The sequence below is a fragment of the Theileria orientalis genome, chromosome 4 (assembly GCF_000740895.1).
Source record: "Theileria orientalis strain Shintoku DNA, chromosome 4, complete genome".
In the NCBI taxonomy this organism is placed as follows: domain Eukaryota; phylum Apicomplexa; class Aconoidasida; order Piroplasmida; family Theileriidae; genus Theileria; species Theileria orientalis.
Genome location: NC_025263.1, coordinates 1,579,648 through 1,593,490, shown reverse-complemented (window position 1 = coordinate 1,593,490; position 13,843 = coordinate 1,579,648). Strand labels below are relative to the sequence as shown.

The 13,843-nt window shown below is 44.2% G+C and overlaps 4 protein-coding genes across 4 annotated transcripts; 1 reads left to right on the top strand and 3 right to left on the bottom strand.

Moving 5' to 3' along the window:
* Positions 1-275: 275 nt before the first annotated feature.
* On the bottom strand, positions 276-470 carry TOT_040000718 (hypothetical protein; the record flags this gene model as incomplete). Its single annotated transcript, XM_009694357.1, has 1 exon — positions 276-470. One exon carries the CDS (start codon positions 468-470, stop codon positions 276-278), a length of 195 nt encoding a protein of 64 aa, XP_009692652.1.
* A 1,009-nt stretch (positions 471-1,479) lies between these two features.
* TOT_040000717 (splicing factor 3b subunit) lies at positions 1,480-5,383 on the bottom strand (the record flags this gene model as incomplete). Its single annotated transcript, XM_009694356.1, has 2 exons — positions 1,480-4,967; positions 5,053-5,383. 2 exons carry the CDS (start codon positions 5,381-5,383, stop codon positions 1,480-1,482), a joined length of 3,819 nt encoding a protein of 1,272 aa, XP_009692651.1.
* A 436-nt stretch (positions 5,384-5,819) lies between these two features.
* On the top strand, positions 5,820-8,570 carry TOT_040000716 (Plasmodium falciparum CPW-WPC repeat containing protein; the record flags this gene model as incomplete). The annotated part of the gene is made up of 11 exons (XM_009694355.1): positions 5,820-5,958; positions 6,028-6,143; positions 6,176-6,669; positions 6,767-6,869; positions 6,931-7,224; positions 7,278-7,368; positions 7,437-7,563; positions 7,655-7,921; positions 8,004-8,187; positions 8,334-8,428; positions 8,504-8,570. 11 exons carry the CDS (start codon positions 5,820-5,822, stop codon positions 8,568-8,570), a joined length of 1,977 nt encoding a protein of 658 aa, XP_009692650.1.
* Positions 8,571-8,711: 141 nt separating this feature from the next.
* Positions 8,712-13,787, bottom strand: TOT_040000715 (conserved hypothetical protein; the record flags this gene model as incomplete). The annotated part of the gene is made up of 6 exons (XM_009694354.1): positions 8,712-9,415; positions 9,530-10,454; positions 10,703-11,054; positions 11,089-11,430; positions 11,494-11,773; positions 12,017-13,787. The coding sequence occupies 6 exons, from the start codon at positions 13,785-13,787 to the stop codon at positions 8,712-8,714; spliced, it is 4,374 nt and encodes a 1,457-aa protein (XP_009692649.1).
* Between the last annotated feature and the right edge of the window lie 56 nt (positions 13,788-13,843).

The following is a 13,843-nucleotide window of genomic DNA, read 5'->3' as shown; positions in this document are numbered from 1 at the left end:
AGATATTGCTTTAATTTATCATTAAAATCTATAATTAAATAGTTATTGCGTTAATAAACTGGGCAAACGGTGACAGCAGAACGTTGTACAAACGACATCAGGGCACGCAAACGTGCAAATAAACAACATCAACGAATAAGGAAAACGTGTGCAGAAACAAATAGAAAATAAATAAACACATACTTGGCATAAATATGAAATTAGATCATGTAAAGGGTTGCAGATAACTCATCAAGCTCTAACAAATGAATAAGAGCTCCCCTAATTCAGACGAATTAAAGTACCTCCCTTGAAACATCCTGATGTGACCTCTCGGACTCAGACGGAGAGACATCTTTGGTTTGAGATGAGTACTTTACCTTATCCTTGTCCTTGTCGTCTTTGGAGACGAAAGAATCGCGCTGGACTTGGGTAACCTTTTCTGAGCTGCTCCTGGAGCTCTCGAGAACTGAATCGGAGGATCTTGTCATTTTGGTGATTTCGACTTGCAACTAAACTAGAAGTGATGATGTTTGGTGCCCAACATACACATAGTGTTATCGTACGTTGGGTGTGTCAACTCCTACCGGTGGTGTGTAGAAAGTTGAACTCTCTTTTTCGAGCGCGTTATCGTCTCGGACATCTAAATTCCCCTTTTAACCACCTACTAAAAGTAAGTTTTGCTTGCATGAGTTGATTGCAGCGCCGTTTACTTTGTGTTCTTACCGCTGTAAACCTTCCACTTTTTAACCCCCCTACGTGTTTTTTATTCCTGTGACAAATCTTCTGACTTTTACCTATTTTCTCTTATTTCTGCTGTCACTATTCATTCATTTTCCTATAACATTCAATTTTTTGGTCTCTATAACTTTGTGTGTTCATTTTTCATGTTGTGATTAATTTACACACACTATGTCTTTTTTTATTCATTTTTTAATTTTTTTCTCACTATTTTGATTCTTTGCACAATTTTTCTTAAGGAATTCTTTTTTTAGCCTTATTCGACGTTTTTTACTCTCTTTTTATTCTCATTATAAATGTTGTTAATTAATCTTCATCATTCTTCTTTATTACTCGACACATTTTATTTTAATCACTCTATTTTAATTTCCATTAACTATTTCTACTTCAAAATACCACTGTTTGTCAGGTCTACCTCTATTTTCTATTTATTCAAATTCCTTCCTTTCTATACACCCGACTCTATTCAGTTTTTTTCATAAATTTCCTTAATCTCCTTTTTGTGTACTTCATCGCCTTACCTTCCACTAATATAACCTTATCTTCATCCTTTCTGTTCACATTCCGACCTTTTATCTCCATTATATGGGCCCTATCTTTTTCGTACCCCTAACTCTTCGGTCACGGCTACTATCACTTTTACCTCGCTATACATATGCATGTATGTACACGTACATTTTTATGCGTATTGGCCATGTCTGTGCATTATTTACCGTGTATACTCACATTGCGTGCAGAAAACACTATTAGTCCACCTTGTTAGAATACTCTGTTTCTTATGTTCTTCAGCTTCTTCACCACCTCCGCCACCTTCACGTTAAGCTGGTTCGCTATCTTCGCCTTCAGGTCGCTACTCAGGTTAAAGTACAGCTCGCACAGGTCCCCGTCGATAACGTTTTGCACTGGGAAGTAGTAGCTTCTGTGCATCTGCGCCTCCCGCCCGCTCAGCGTGTCCAGCTCGTTTGCGAGGAGCATTTCCAGGTGCTGCAGGAAGTCGACTTCGTCCTTGCTCGTAAAGGTCACGAATGCTCCCAGGCTGCCCAGGATCGTGCTGTAGACCACGAGTTCTCCGTACACGCTGTTCAGCTTCACTTTGCTCAGCGAGGTCACCAGGTCCGAGAGGTGGAACTGGTTTTGGTACTCAAAGTAGTTGTTCCTCACCACGTCCTCGTTGTTCGGCACTCGCGCCACGAATACTGAGTCGAACTTGTCCGCCGCCATCACTGTGCTGTAGTCCAGGAGCTCCATCGTCGACAGCCACCTCGGACCCGTGCTCGTCGCTGTCATCTCAAACTCTCCCGTCTCCTCTCCGTAGAACTTGATTCTCAGCAGCTGCACGCTTTCTCTTATGTCTCCGCAGTATATTCTGCTTCCGATCACCTTGATATCCATGAATCCGTAGTTCGTCAGGCTTCTGTGTTCTCCCTTCAGCAGCAGCTGCTTCTTTCCCAGTGCGTACATTCTCAACCTGGTTCCTATTGCGCAGAGCAGCAGTTTGTTTTCGTAGTTGTTGAAGCAGCGTATCCAGCCCTTCGTGTTCGTCACATGCAGCAGCTTAATGTTCATTCCTGAGGTCGCCAGGTTGCTGTAGTTCGAGTTGTACTCGTACACTCTTATGCACCCCTCGACCTCGTCGTTGTCCTGGTAGCCCTGGTCGCTTCCCGAAAATCCACTGGATCCACTGGATCCATTCGTTCCGTTGGCTCCTGTAATTCCCGAATTTCCATAAGATCCGTTTGCCCCTGATGCTCCACTCGACCCGTAGACCTTGTTCTGCGGGTACAGGTGCACGTTCTTCACTGTTGCTACCACCAGCAGCTGCTTATTGTTCAGCACGCACGTGTATGCTGTCGTTGCTGCCTCGTTTTCCGTGAAGAGCAGCTTCACCACTGTCTCCAGGTTCATCGGGTTCACTATTCTCACGCAGCTACTCCACTTTCCTGGTCCTGCTCTGTAGTTTTTCGCTGCCTTCAGCTCGAAGCAGTCCGACTCCAGCGTTATGCTGCTCAACTCCTTGTTGATTTCCTCCGCCTGCTCCGTGCTGTAGCTGTTGTGGTCCGTCTCCACCAGCGCCAGCAGGTAGTTGAGCGAGCCTGCTGAGGGCGCCTCCGAGGGCATCAGCACCAGCTTTCTCGGCGTGTAGTCCAGGTCCACGCTGCTTTCGCTGAAGACGTCGTCGTTAACTATGCACTTGAATATCTTCAGGTTATTGTTCATTATGCACACGAACCCGTTCAGGCACAGCAGGCTGTTGAACGTGTCTATGCTGTCCACCGTCGTTCCGTAACTTCCTCCGCTCCCCGTCGTCAGGTGCAGCGGCAGTATTTCCATGTTATTCGTCGTGTTCGTCGGGTAATTCGGTATCACGATGTACGTCTTCGTCGTCATCAGCAGCAGGCACTGTCTCTGCAGGTAGTGCACCAGCTTCAGCTTCACTGCCTTCGTGCCCATGAACCTGCTTTCCTGGTCGCTCAGGTTCCCCAAGCTGTCCACGTTGTTTCTTATCAGGATTCCGTTGTTCAGACCCACGTACAGGTACGACTCACTCTCGCCCAGCCCTCCGCTACTCCCTCCTCCAGATCCCGACCCTGTCTCCGCCGTCACCAGCGCCAGCGACTCCGGCAGCGCGTTGTTGCTCAGCAGCTGCGAGGAGCACATCTTCAGCGTCTTGTCCAGCTTCAGCACTCTGATTATGTTGTCGATGCTTCCTACGCAGCAGAACTCTCCCTTCCTCACTCTCTCTCCTGCCTTCGAGGCCGGCGTGTGCTGCAGCGCCACGCACGTGATCTCCGTCGACAGGTTCCTCTTCGCCACTTCCTCCAGGTCGTTGTCCACCAACTCAAAGTACACCACCTCTCCTCCTGAGAGCACCAGCAGCAGCTGGTTCAGGTTATTGTCTGCCAACTTCACTCTCTTCGTGCTCGGCACCTTCCACTCCTTCACCACTTGTCCGTGCGAGTACCTGAATCCGCTGTCGTGCACCTGCACGAATATCCCGTCCGAGACTCCTCCTTCGAACCTTCCCTCCAGGCTCTCCGTCGCGTGGTAGTTACTCATGTAGCACGAGTGCAGCGTCGTTATCGATGTCAGGAAGAACGAGTCCGTCACCTCCTCCACTGCTTCTCCTATTGAGAGCACCAGCGTGTTTCCTTGGAATGAGACTATTATGAACTCGTCGTAGTTGCTTTCCAGCGACTTTATTGTGAACACTGCTCTCGGCCTCCCTGGCAGCTCGTTGAACGCCAGCTCCTCCGTGCTCAGTCCGTAGCGCAGGCTCTTCAGGCGCGAGTTGTACCACCTTCCGCAGCCCATGATGAACTCGTAGTCTCCCGTGCCCATCACGTCCACCACCTTCATGTCCACTATGCTGCTCAGGCTCGGCAGTTTGTCCGTCTCATACAGGTTTTGCAGCACTCTCGGCTTAAACGCTATGATCGCGCTCTTCGAGTGCGGGTGCAGACTCGTGCACATCGGGTCCTTCTCGTTGCTGCCCAGGTCTGTGAACTGGTACACGTGGTGGTCTCCGAACTCTGAGGCCACGAAGAGGTACCCTGACCTCAGTATGCACATCGACGTCGCCAGCTCCACTGTGTCAAAGTAGCGCACCACTATTTCCTTAACTTGTGCATCGTCGTAGTTCAGGTCCACTTTGTACAGGTCTCCGTACTCCGACTGCAGCAGTATGAAGAAGAAGTCCTTCATTTTGTGCACTGCGTAGCTCGTGATCAGCAGCTTCGCGTGCTCCGAAACCTCCAGCCTCCTCGGGTATGCGCAGTACACGTCTCCGTGATCCAGGTTTTTGTAGACCAGGAAGTTTTCGCAGCACACTATCACTCCTCCTGGTCCTCCCGGCACCGGCACCAGCATGTGCGCAGTCAGGTCCACTGGCAGCGTCACCTTCTTCACCACGTGGTTCAGGCCCAGGTCCATCTCCCAGAACGACACTCCTTTCTTCAGTGCCTCGTCCGTCAGCTCCTCGTCCAGGTCTATTTGCAGGCTATCTACGTTTTCGTAGCTCTGTTCTATTGACGCGAAGATTGGGTTTTCGAATCCCACCTCCAGTCCCACCAGGTCAAAGCACACTGAGTGGCTCTTGTGTGCTTCCAGTGGCGAGCTTATTGTCAGGTTCGCCTTCGAGTCTCTGTTCATGATGTACACGAACTTCTGGCGCTCCACTGCTCCCACCATCACTGCTCTTCCCTTCGGGTCCACTCCCAGGTACTGTCCTGGCACTATCCTTCTGACACCTGTACATTATTCAGTCCCTTTGGCTTATAATTTCAATTATCTATGAATTCTTGCACTCATCGCCCATTTACAGCTACTACTCACCTGTCTTTCCATATGTTTCACAGTGTACTCTTTTAAATGTTTTTAACTCCAACGAAAACTCTAGAATCACCAGCTTTCCGCTATCTGAGCCAACTACCAGATAGTCCTTTTGTGAGCCCGTCAATCTGAAGGCTGAAATTGCTCTAACTATTCCAAACACCTCGGCGCTCGCTACTGTTTGCAGCTTTCCATTAGAGTCCAGGCTGTATAGTTCCAAAATATGTGAGCGGGCGACCACTATTTCCTGGGCCTTCGGCGCTGAGAAGCTCCCTTGAACACACGTTGTTATTCCTGTTGGCTTCTTTAAAGTCAAATGATATAAAACTGGCATTTTTTATTTAATAATTTTGCGATTAGTTGTTATATTATACAATAATATTATTCATAGTTAAAATTACACAACAGATAAGGTCGGCATATAAACTTTAGGACGTCCGTGATTATATACAATAAATCTTAACAACACAAACTCAAAAAACATCCAAAACTTGCGGATTCTATTAATTTTTCTATTTTGAGATGGGGCAGAATTCCACTGCTAGGGACCTATGAATTACTCCAAAACTGAGTTAAAACCACATATTTTGTATTATAACCTACAATTTTGTTTACACATATATTATATCAACCTTTCTATTTTTAAATAATCCATTAATGGACAAATGTGTATACACTTTAAACAACATCATCTTAGCTTGTAACATATTACCCTTATCGCAGTCCTTTGCACACAAAATGGCGCCAACTACCATTTATGTAAATTCAGAATGATTTATAAATCAGTTCTAGCCCCTTTACTTTTCTTCAACTTTATCATTTTATCTGAATCTAGTGTGTTGTTTGACACATTGAAGAATATAATCGAGAATAAGCAAATTGATGACCTTGATGAACTGAAAAAAGCAGGTAAAGGCCTATTCATGTAAATTCTCAAGTTATCTTGTCCAACGTCGTGTTTACAATATTCATTTTTAGCTTTGGAAGTGAAGATTAGGGACTCTATTTCGAGGGCATCTGAAATATTAGATCTGGAAAATTTTGAATCTTCTGAATGTGAACCTGATTTTACTCCCTTCTGCCCCGAAAAATGGGTAAGTGCCCCTGTCAATATTGAATTACTTAGACGTATATGGGAGATGGACTCCACTGTAAGGCCGACCCTGAATATAGTGGATCTTGTGAAAAGCTGATGGATTTTTCGGATAAAACACCCCTAGACAAACTGAATTTATCCAGAGAGTGCTCTTTCAATTGGCCGTGTAAAGTAAATAAGCCTGCTTACATGCCAGATAAGGTCACACAGTGTCCCAAATTCTGGTCATCCAAGGGCAATAATTGCGTGCCTCATGATAGCTACCTCGGAGTCTGCAATGAACTCAGTTTGGAGGAATTGGCGAGGAATAAGAATGAATTGACAGTAAAGTGTAACCTGACCTGGGATAATACAATGTTCAAGACCTCCAATCTTCTGGACCTGAGTGAGAGTTGTCCTCTGGGATACACGGGGTCAGAGTTCTGCACGCCCCTAGAGAACTTTAGTCCAAAATTTCAAGGAATCATTCACTTTGAGAGCAGAGAGGATAAGCTTATCAAAACGGATTTATACAACTTATCATGGTAACTACAAGGCTATGTAGCTAGATTTAGTTGGTACTACTGTAACTGCAACTGTGGATGTTGTAACTAGCATGAGTGTACATGGAAACCACCTTAGGAACTTTGAGATGAACAATGAGCAGCACTTGGATGAAAAGTGCCCGTACCAGTGGACATTTGACCAGGACACCAACCTTTGCCTGGCTCCTCCTAGTTACAAGGTAATCACAGCAACGTAGTAAAAACAAAAATTAAAAATGGATGCTGATTTACACTGTTTAGGGGCCATGCCAAGTCAGATTCAACTTTAGCAAAATGACCAAAAGATTGAAAAACATATGGTCAGTGGTATGTTTAGTGGATTTTTACCCCGGTGAGGAGAGTGTAAAGGAGAGCCTGAAGGTGTCAACTGACAAAATCTACAAAGACGGCGCCATAGAGTCCAGGTTTAAGATACTCAAGAGGCGCAGAGTAAATGAGAAGGACACTCCCATTGAGATACTGCAGAAGCAGTTGAACGAGTTGTATAAATTGAGGAAGAAGTCAACCGACGATAACTTTTTATCGACCCTGCAGGTAATTACTCTTAACGTCTACATACAATAATTACACGTTCTAATCATCATTAGTTTACAATCGATAAGCTTGAAAAGAGGATCATGGCTCCAAGTTTCCTGCAAATCGACTCAAATATAACCACTAAGAAGTATGAATGCCCATGTGAGTTTGGTACCTGCTAGGCCGTTTGTTCACACACTCACTTGATGCCATGACTAATCATTTTATAGATAACTGGGACAAGTTTGAAAATATCTGCATTGCTCCAAAGACGTACCAGGCTTTTGTCCCTAATTGCTACAATATCATTAGCAGATTTACCCAAAAATCTGATGAATCATGCAGATTACAATTTAAGTATGTTTTTGCTACCAACTACTAATATTTGTAATCGTATTAACTAATGCTGACCATACCAATACCACTCATATAACTAATGTTAACGTAGCGACGATCACGTTGACAATGAGGACTTTGTGCGTGAACCATGCCCCTTGGGTTGGAAACACGAGACTAAGTTGGACGGGCGAATTTTGCGCACAATCTGCAGGCCAAAAATAGGCCAAATAAACTATAACTTCTCCCAGTGTGGCACAAAGGTGGATTTTACCAACGTATCTCCTGGGTTTAAGAGGAACTGGGCGTTCGCCTGTAACGTCAGGTTCCCTTCCAAATCGCATAAATCAGAGACCAAGTGCAAACAGAACTATTTCAGGTAATAATCATCCATATATCATTAACTTCCTGTATAATCGGATACCGCCTATAACAATCCATGTTGATTCAGTCACTTTTAGGAGGTGCCCTTACGGCTGGGAAGAAGCAAGTGACAGTTGTATTGCTCCCAGCACATACTTTGGGCCTTGTGGAAAGTCCGTTAAGTTTAGTGAAATCGCAACTCCAGACTCGAAAAAGAGCTTCAGTCAAAGATGCCTCGCGTTCTGGGACTGTCTCGGGAACTGTGAAAAAGACTATACAAACGTACGCATTTATCCATTCGATATACCATGTAGAAGCTTATTGTACTAATTCACGCCTTATTACTACTGCCTCGGTACACTTAAATACATAAATATACTCGTTGTTAACACGTATTTAAAGCGGTTCAAATCCAATTTTTGGTTTAGGTTTGCCCTAAGAACTGGAAACATGACGGTACCAGGTGCACTGCTACTTACAAATACGACTTTCCATGCAAAAGTGAATTTGTGGTTCCAAAAACGTAAGTTCCTACCTACTCACACACATATACATAACCACATGCTGTAGCGACCATTTAACTTTTAATTTTCTCCAGGTGGAACGAATTTTCAAAACAGGAATTTGAATTCGTGTGCCAAGCTTACTGGGACTGCAAATCCTAACTGTGGCATTCGCCGTGTTCATATACTCTACGTATGCACCATACACAGTTCTGATAATGATTGTTCTGAATCAGTCACAAATTACTGACGACAATGAATCATGTTACAACATTGTGTAATGCACGGGCGGCAGGCTGTGAGTCATATTCCTATGTGGTAGTTCTGCGTACCCTTTGCGAACTTGTTGAGCACGTAGGATGTTTTCACCTTGTTCAGCACCGGTATCGACAGAGTCAGGTTGAGCACTGTGAACTTTACCCCCAAACTCACGTCCAGGTCCTCCGCGTTCATCGACTTGAAGAGCAGGTCCACGAACACCCCTACGTAGGGCACTATTTTAAACTTAAAGGTCACTGGCACTGACAAGTCGTGCGAGGCCGCCAGGAACGGCTTCTCCGCCTTGCTTTCAAACAGTCCTCTGTAGTCCTCCCTGGACATCTTGTTCCCGTAGACGTACCTACAGAGCAGTCTGCACCTTGATCTCAGCGTCACCATCAGTCTCGTCTCCGCTCTATATTTCCACAAGGACTCTTCTTCACGCCCCCTCTCTCTGGTTTCCATTTCATCTCTGTACTTGTAACTGTTGTTCAGGCTTGCGTTGATTTCCACTGGCTCGTCCAGCTTACTCGTGTCCAGCCTGTAGGCCACTTGATTCGACAGCCCCAACTCCGTCGACCCTAGGTACGGAGACAGGGTGTACTTCAGATTCCCGACCTTCTTCATTATGCGCACACACACTTGACTGTTCCTCAGCTCTTCCGCCTTCCCGTCACTCTTAGTCGATTTCACCTTAGACAGTGCCGCCTCCTTCAAGTTTTCCAATTTCGTCTTCTCCTTCAGCTCTTCTATGCCGAACTTTCCCCTGCTAACCGTGCCACTCTTACTGCTGTTGCTGCCACTACTGCTACTACCGGTAGTACTGCTGTTGCTGCTGCTACTATTGTTGGAACCCTTACTACTGTCCCTAATGCCACTAATGCCACCATCGGCATTCGATTTAGGTCTACGGCTGAATTTACTTTTTAAACTTGCTTTCACCCTGTCCACTACCTTCAGTCTGTTTATGTTCCTCATCAGCGCCATCATGTCGTTCATGGTCACTGATACGAACGTGTTGACTAGTGTGCAGTCCGAGCAGTCTGCGCTCCAGAAAACGTAGTCGAGTATGTCCGAGTACACGTTCACCGTCAGCTTGTGGTTGTAGTTCAGCAGCTTGAACAGGTTCAGCTCCGACGCCACGTTCAGCAGTGCCTTTCTGCTTCCGAAATTCTTGTTTTGGTACAGGAGGTTCAGAACAGGCCCCCCCTGCCTTATCGATATGGTTGGACTCACCGTGTGCACCACGCCCTGTCCGTCGTGGAAGAGGTCCACGTACACCTCTTCTCCGTCCTTGTGCGCCACGTACTGCAGGTTTTTGTACACTCCCGAGCCCCTCACTGCTTCGAACGTCCTCGCGTCCAGCCTGCTCATCTTCCCTCCTCTGAACATCTTCCTTCTCAGGTACTCGTTCGACTGCTGCGTGTACCTCCCCGTAGGTATCGTCACCGTCGACGACTTTATCACGTCCTCCGCCCTTATTTCCACGCTCTTGCTTGCGCTTTCGTCCTTCACGAACACTCTGAAGTTACACTCCGGTATTTCTTTCTCGACACACTCCACCCTCAGCTCCCCCGAGTCCAAATAATTCCATCCTGCCGCCTCGCTTCTAAAATACCCTGACTCCTTGTACACTATGTTCACAAAGTTGATTATTGACTTTATCACCTCCTTCCTCTCCTCTTCGCTTTCCACATTCCTCACCAACTCTCCGTCTATTCCCAACTCCTTCAATTTTTCCTTCACTACCTTCGAAACTGAGCAGTTATTTAGTTTTATCCATTCTCCCTTTACTTCTACTTGTTTTATTCTAGGAAGGCTCCTTTTCAGGTTAGAATCTGCCAATCTTGGATATGCGCTACACACTCTGTATCTGCTTCGTGTTTCATTTTTTATACAATCGTTTTTCCCAATCACTATTGCGATAACTATTATATATATAAAAATTATGCGATTATTGTACATTTTACTTTCTAGTTTACTCTCGGCTCTTCCAGCATCACTTGTGGTGGAGCCTTGCTGCACATTCTCTTCACATCTCTCTTAAGCGCATACTTTATAAACGCCTTATTCATCCCTTCTCCCTTATTCACTTCTATCAGCACGTTTCTCACCAGTGTCGGATCCTTCTTCGACAGATTCTTAAACACTTCGTTCAATTTCTCCTTTATCGACCCACTTGTCTTCGGCGAGTGTATTTTTATCGATATCAGCATCAGCTTCGAGAACATCCGCCTGTTAACCACTCTTTTCGCCACTTCCTCCAGGAATTCGCTTATTTCCAGGTAACACTTGTATCTTATTGTTCCGTTCCTCTCGTCTGCCACTCCTACTATCTGCTCATCTTCGAATACCACCTTCTCCATCACTTCCAATATTCTTATCAACCTACATTTTTCTATTATCTATTCTTCCTCCTTACCTTTTTTCCACAAATTCGTACACATTTTTCACTATACTTTTATATATTTTCAGCAGTACTGACACTATTCTGTACTGGTTAATGTTATTTTCCAACGAGTGCGTCAGACAATCCCATATTTCGTGCACTCTTATTCTGTATATGTACTCGTTTTTCGAACTGATTTCCAAAGCTCTACTCAGTGCCACCAGTGCCAGATACTTCACACTGCTACTTTCATCTGCTACGTAGTATCTCATCCTCGTCATTATCAGCGTTGACACACTCAGTACAAAGTCTCCTTTTCCGTCCTCGTCCATTACATCTTCTGGACATTCTTGCCTTTTTTGTTCCATTTCAGCTCTGTTTTCCTGTTTATAAGCGTCCTCAGAACCGTCGGCGATGCTATACTCCACACTCCTCGACCCTATCAAGTACCTCTTCATGTACAGCAACATGTAGTTAAAGCTGTACAACACCTCATTCAACTTCTCATCGAATTCATAGTCTCGATCTATTGCGAATTCGTCAAAGTATTTACAGAACTGCACTGTCAGGTCAAATATTACCTTCATGTCCACTCTTCGGTTGTTAAAGCTCGTCAGCGTGTACACCACATCCGACACCCCTCTGTTGTCGATATTGCTCGTGACCTTCTTGATCAAACTGTTTGTATAGTACTCCAGCAACTGCCTAAACTCTGTTTCTTCATCGTTTTGTGGTTGTTTGTGTAGTGATTGTTGGTTGTGTAGTGGTAGCAGTGATTGTGGTTGTTGCTGTTGTACTAGCGGCTGTGATAATAGTTGCTGTGTTTGTTGTTGTTGCTGTGATAATTGTAACTGTTGAATGTGAACTAGTTGTTGTTGTAGTGCTGGTTGTGGATGTTGCAACTCTGAGTCGCCCTCTTTTGAACGCCTTTCATCATTGATCCCTGTTAGCACCTCCGCACCTTCCTTTCCTATGTGCTTGTTGAAATATTCTTTCAGCTCCCTCATCAACGAAGTCGATGATTGCGACACTCTCGTGTAGTCCGAGTTTACCTCTGGAATCACGTTAAACAGCATCGTTTCAACTTCCCTGTGACTCAGCGTTCCTCTCTCGTCGCTTCTTATCACCACTGAGAGCAGGTCCATCAGCTTAACCTTCGTTACATTTGCCGCCAACGTCTCCTCCACTCTCCTGCTCATTGCAAACATGTCCTTCGATATTATTAGTGTCCTCAGCTCAATTATCATATCCTCTGATATGAAACTTTCTTTTCCATTCCCGCTTACTACCAAGTCGTTCAACACGTGCAACGCTCTCACGTACACTGGTATTGTGGTACTATTCTTCAATATTATCAGTAAATTTGTAAAGATTCCTACTTTTTTTTCTTTCGATATTCCTTCAAAGTATTTTATGCAGAAACTTTCCGCTGCTTCCCACCTTCTTCCCCCCTTGTCTCCTATTGCGCTTACTCCTTCCCTTGCGTCTACCAAATACTTCCTGTTCACCGTTACCTTATCATCCATTCCTTCGTAATCCACTTCTACGTTGTCTATCATGAACTTAATTACCATATATTCGTCCATTTCCCAGGGGAAGCAGCCTCGTATTCTCAGGTATGCTTCAAATGTTTCAACTGCTTTCCTTCCTGGCTCACTCATCCTCTCTGACACCATATCTCTCATTATCAGCTTCGACGATACTGACAGTCCTTCTATTTTCCTTTCAATTTCACCGCTTCCATCCTTTTTAATCACCGACTCCAGTATACTTTCACACATCTGCTGCCTCAACTCACTTTTCAGACTCTCATAGTCTACGCAACTCAAACACACCTTAGTCACCGCTTCTGAGTGCGTGTTTCGGAACCTTCTTATCAAATATCCCAGCGATTCTTCCGTTTTATTCAACAATTCATCCTTTTCTTCCTTTTCACTCAGAATTTTCTTCAAATATTCCAAATCACTCAAGTTACTTTCCTTCTTTCCTTCTAAAAAGGCTCTAAACCACACTATCAGTGTGTTTACTGATTTTATCAACTGTTTTCTATTCAGTTCCTTCAGCTTATTTATCAGTGCTGATACTACTCCTGGGTACACCTCATTCACCTTTAATCCTGTGTGTATACATTCTAGGCCTTCAAATATTTGATAAAGCAGCTCTTCATCGTGTGTGTTTTTTAATATTTCCAAAGTAATGTACAACAATTTACTCCACTCCTTTTCATTTTTACTACACTTGTACACATTTATCACCAGTGGCACATACTCCTCAAATATTTCTTTGTTTTTTTCAAATGTTTCCTCGTCTATTTTATTGCTGTTGTTTATGCACAGTACGTTACACCAAATTTTAAGTACACAGATACACAGCAGCTCCGTTTGAAATGCGATATTATTCCTTTTAAATGTGTTTGTTATGTTTAAAAATATTTTAATGTACAAATGTGCCAGTTCCGATTCCACTGACTTTATATTAACAAATCTATGTGCAAACAAAAGCAACAACTTCCTTAAATTTTCCAGAAATTGATAGTAGTTTCCGTTACAATAGTATTTTACATAATTTACTGTCAATTTATCCTTTTTTGGGTCACTGCTGTCCAGACTTAATCTATCTAATGCTGAACAGAGCGACTTTAATGAGTTTAACTCATTTTCCGTCTTACTTATTCCAAATACTGACGATACTGCTCTATTTAATGAGCATTGTATCTCCGATATATCAATCATTGACTCTATTATATTAAAATTTTTCTCCCCATTCAGGTCACGAATAATTGCACTAA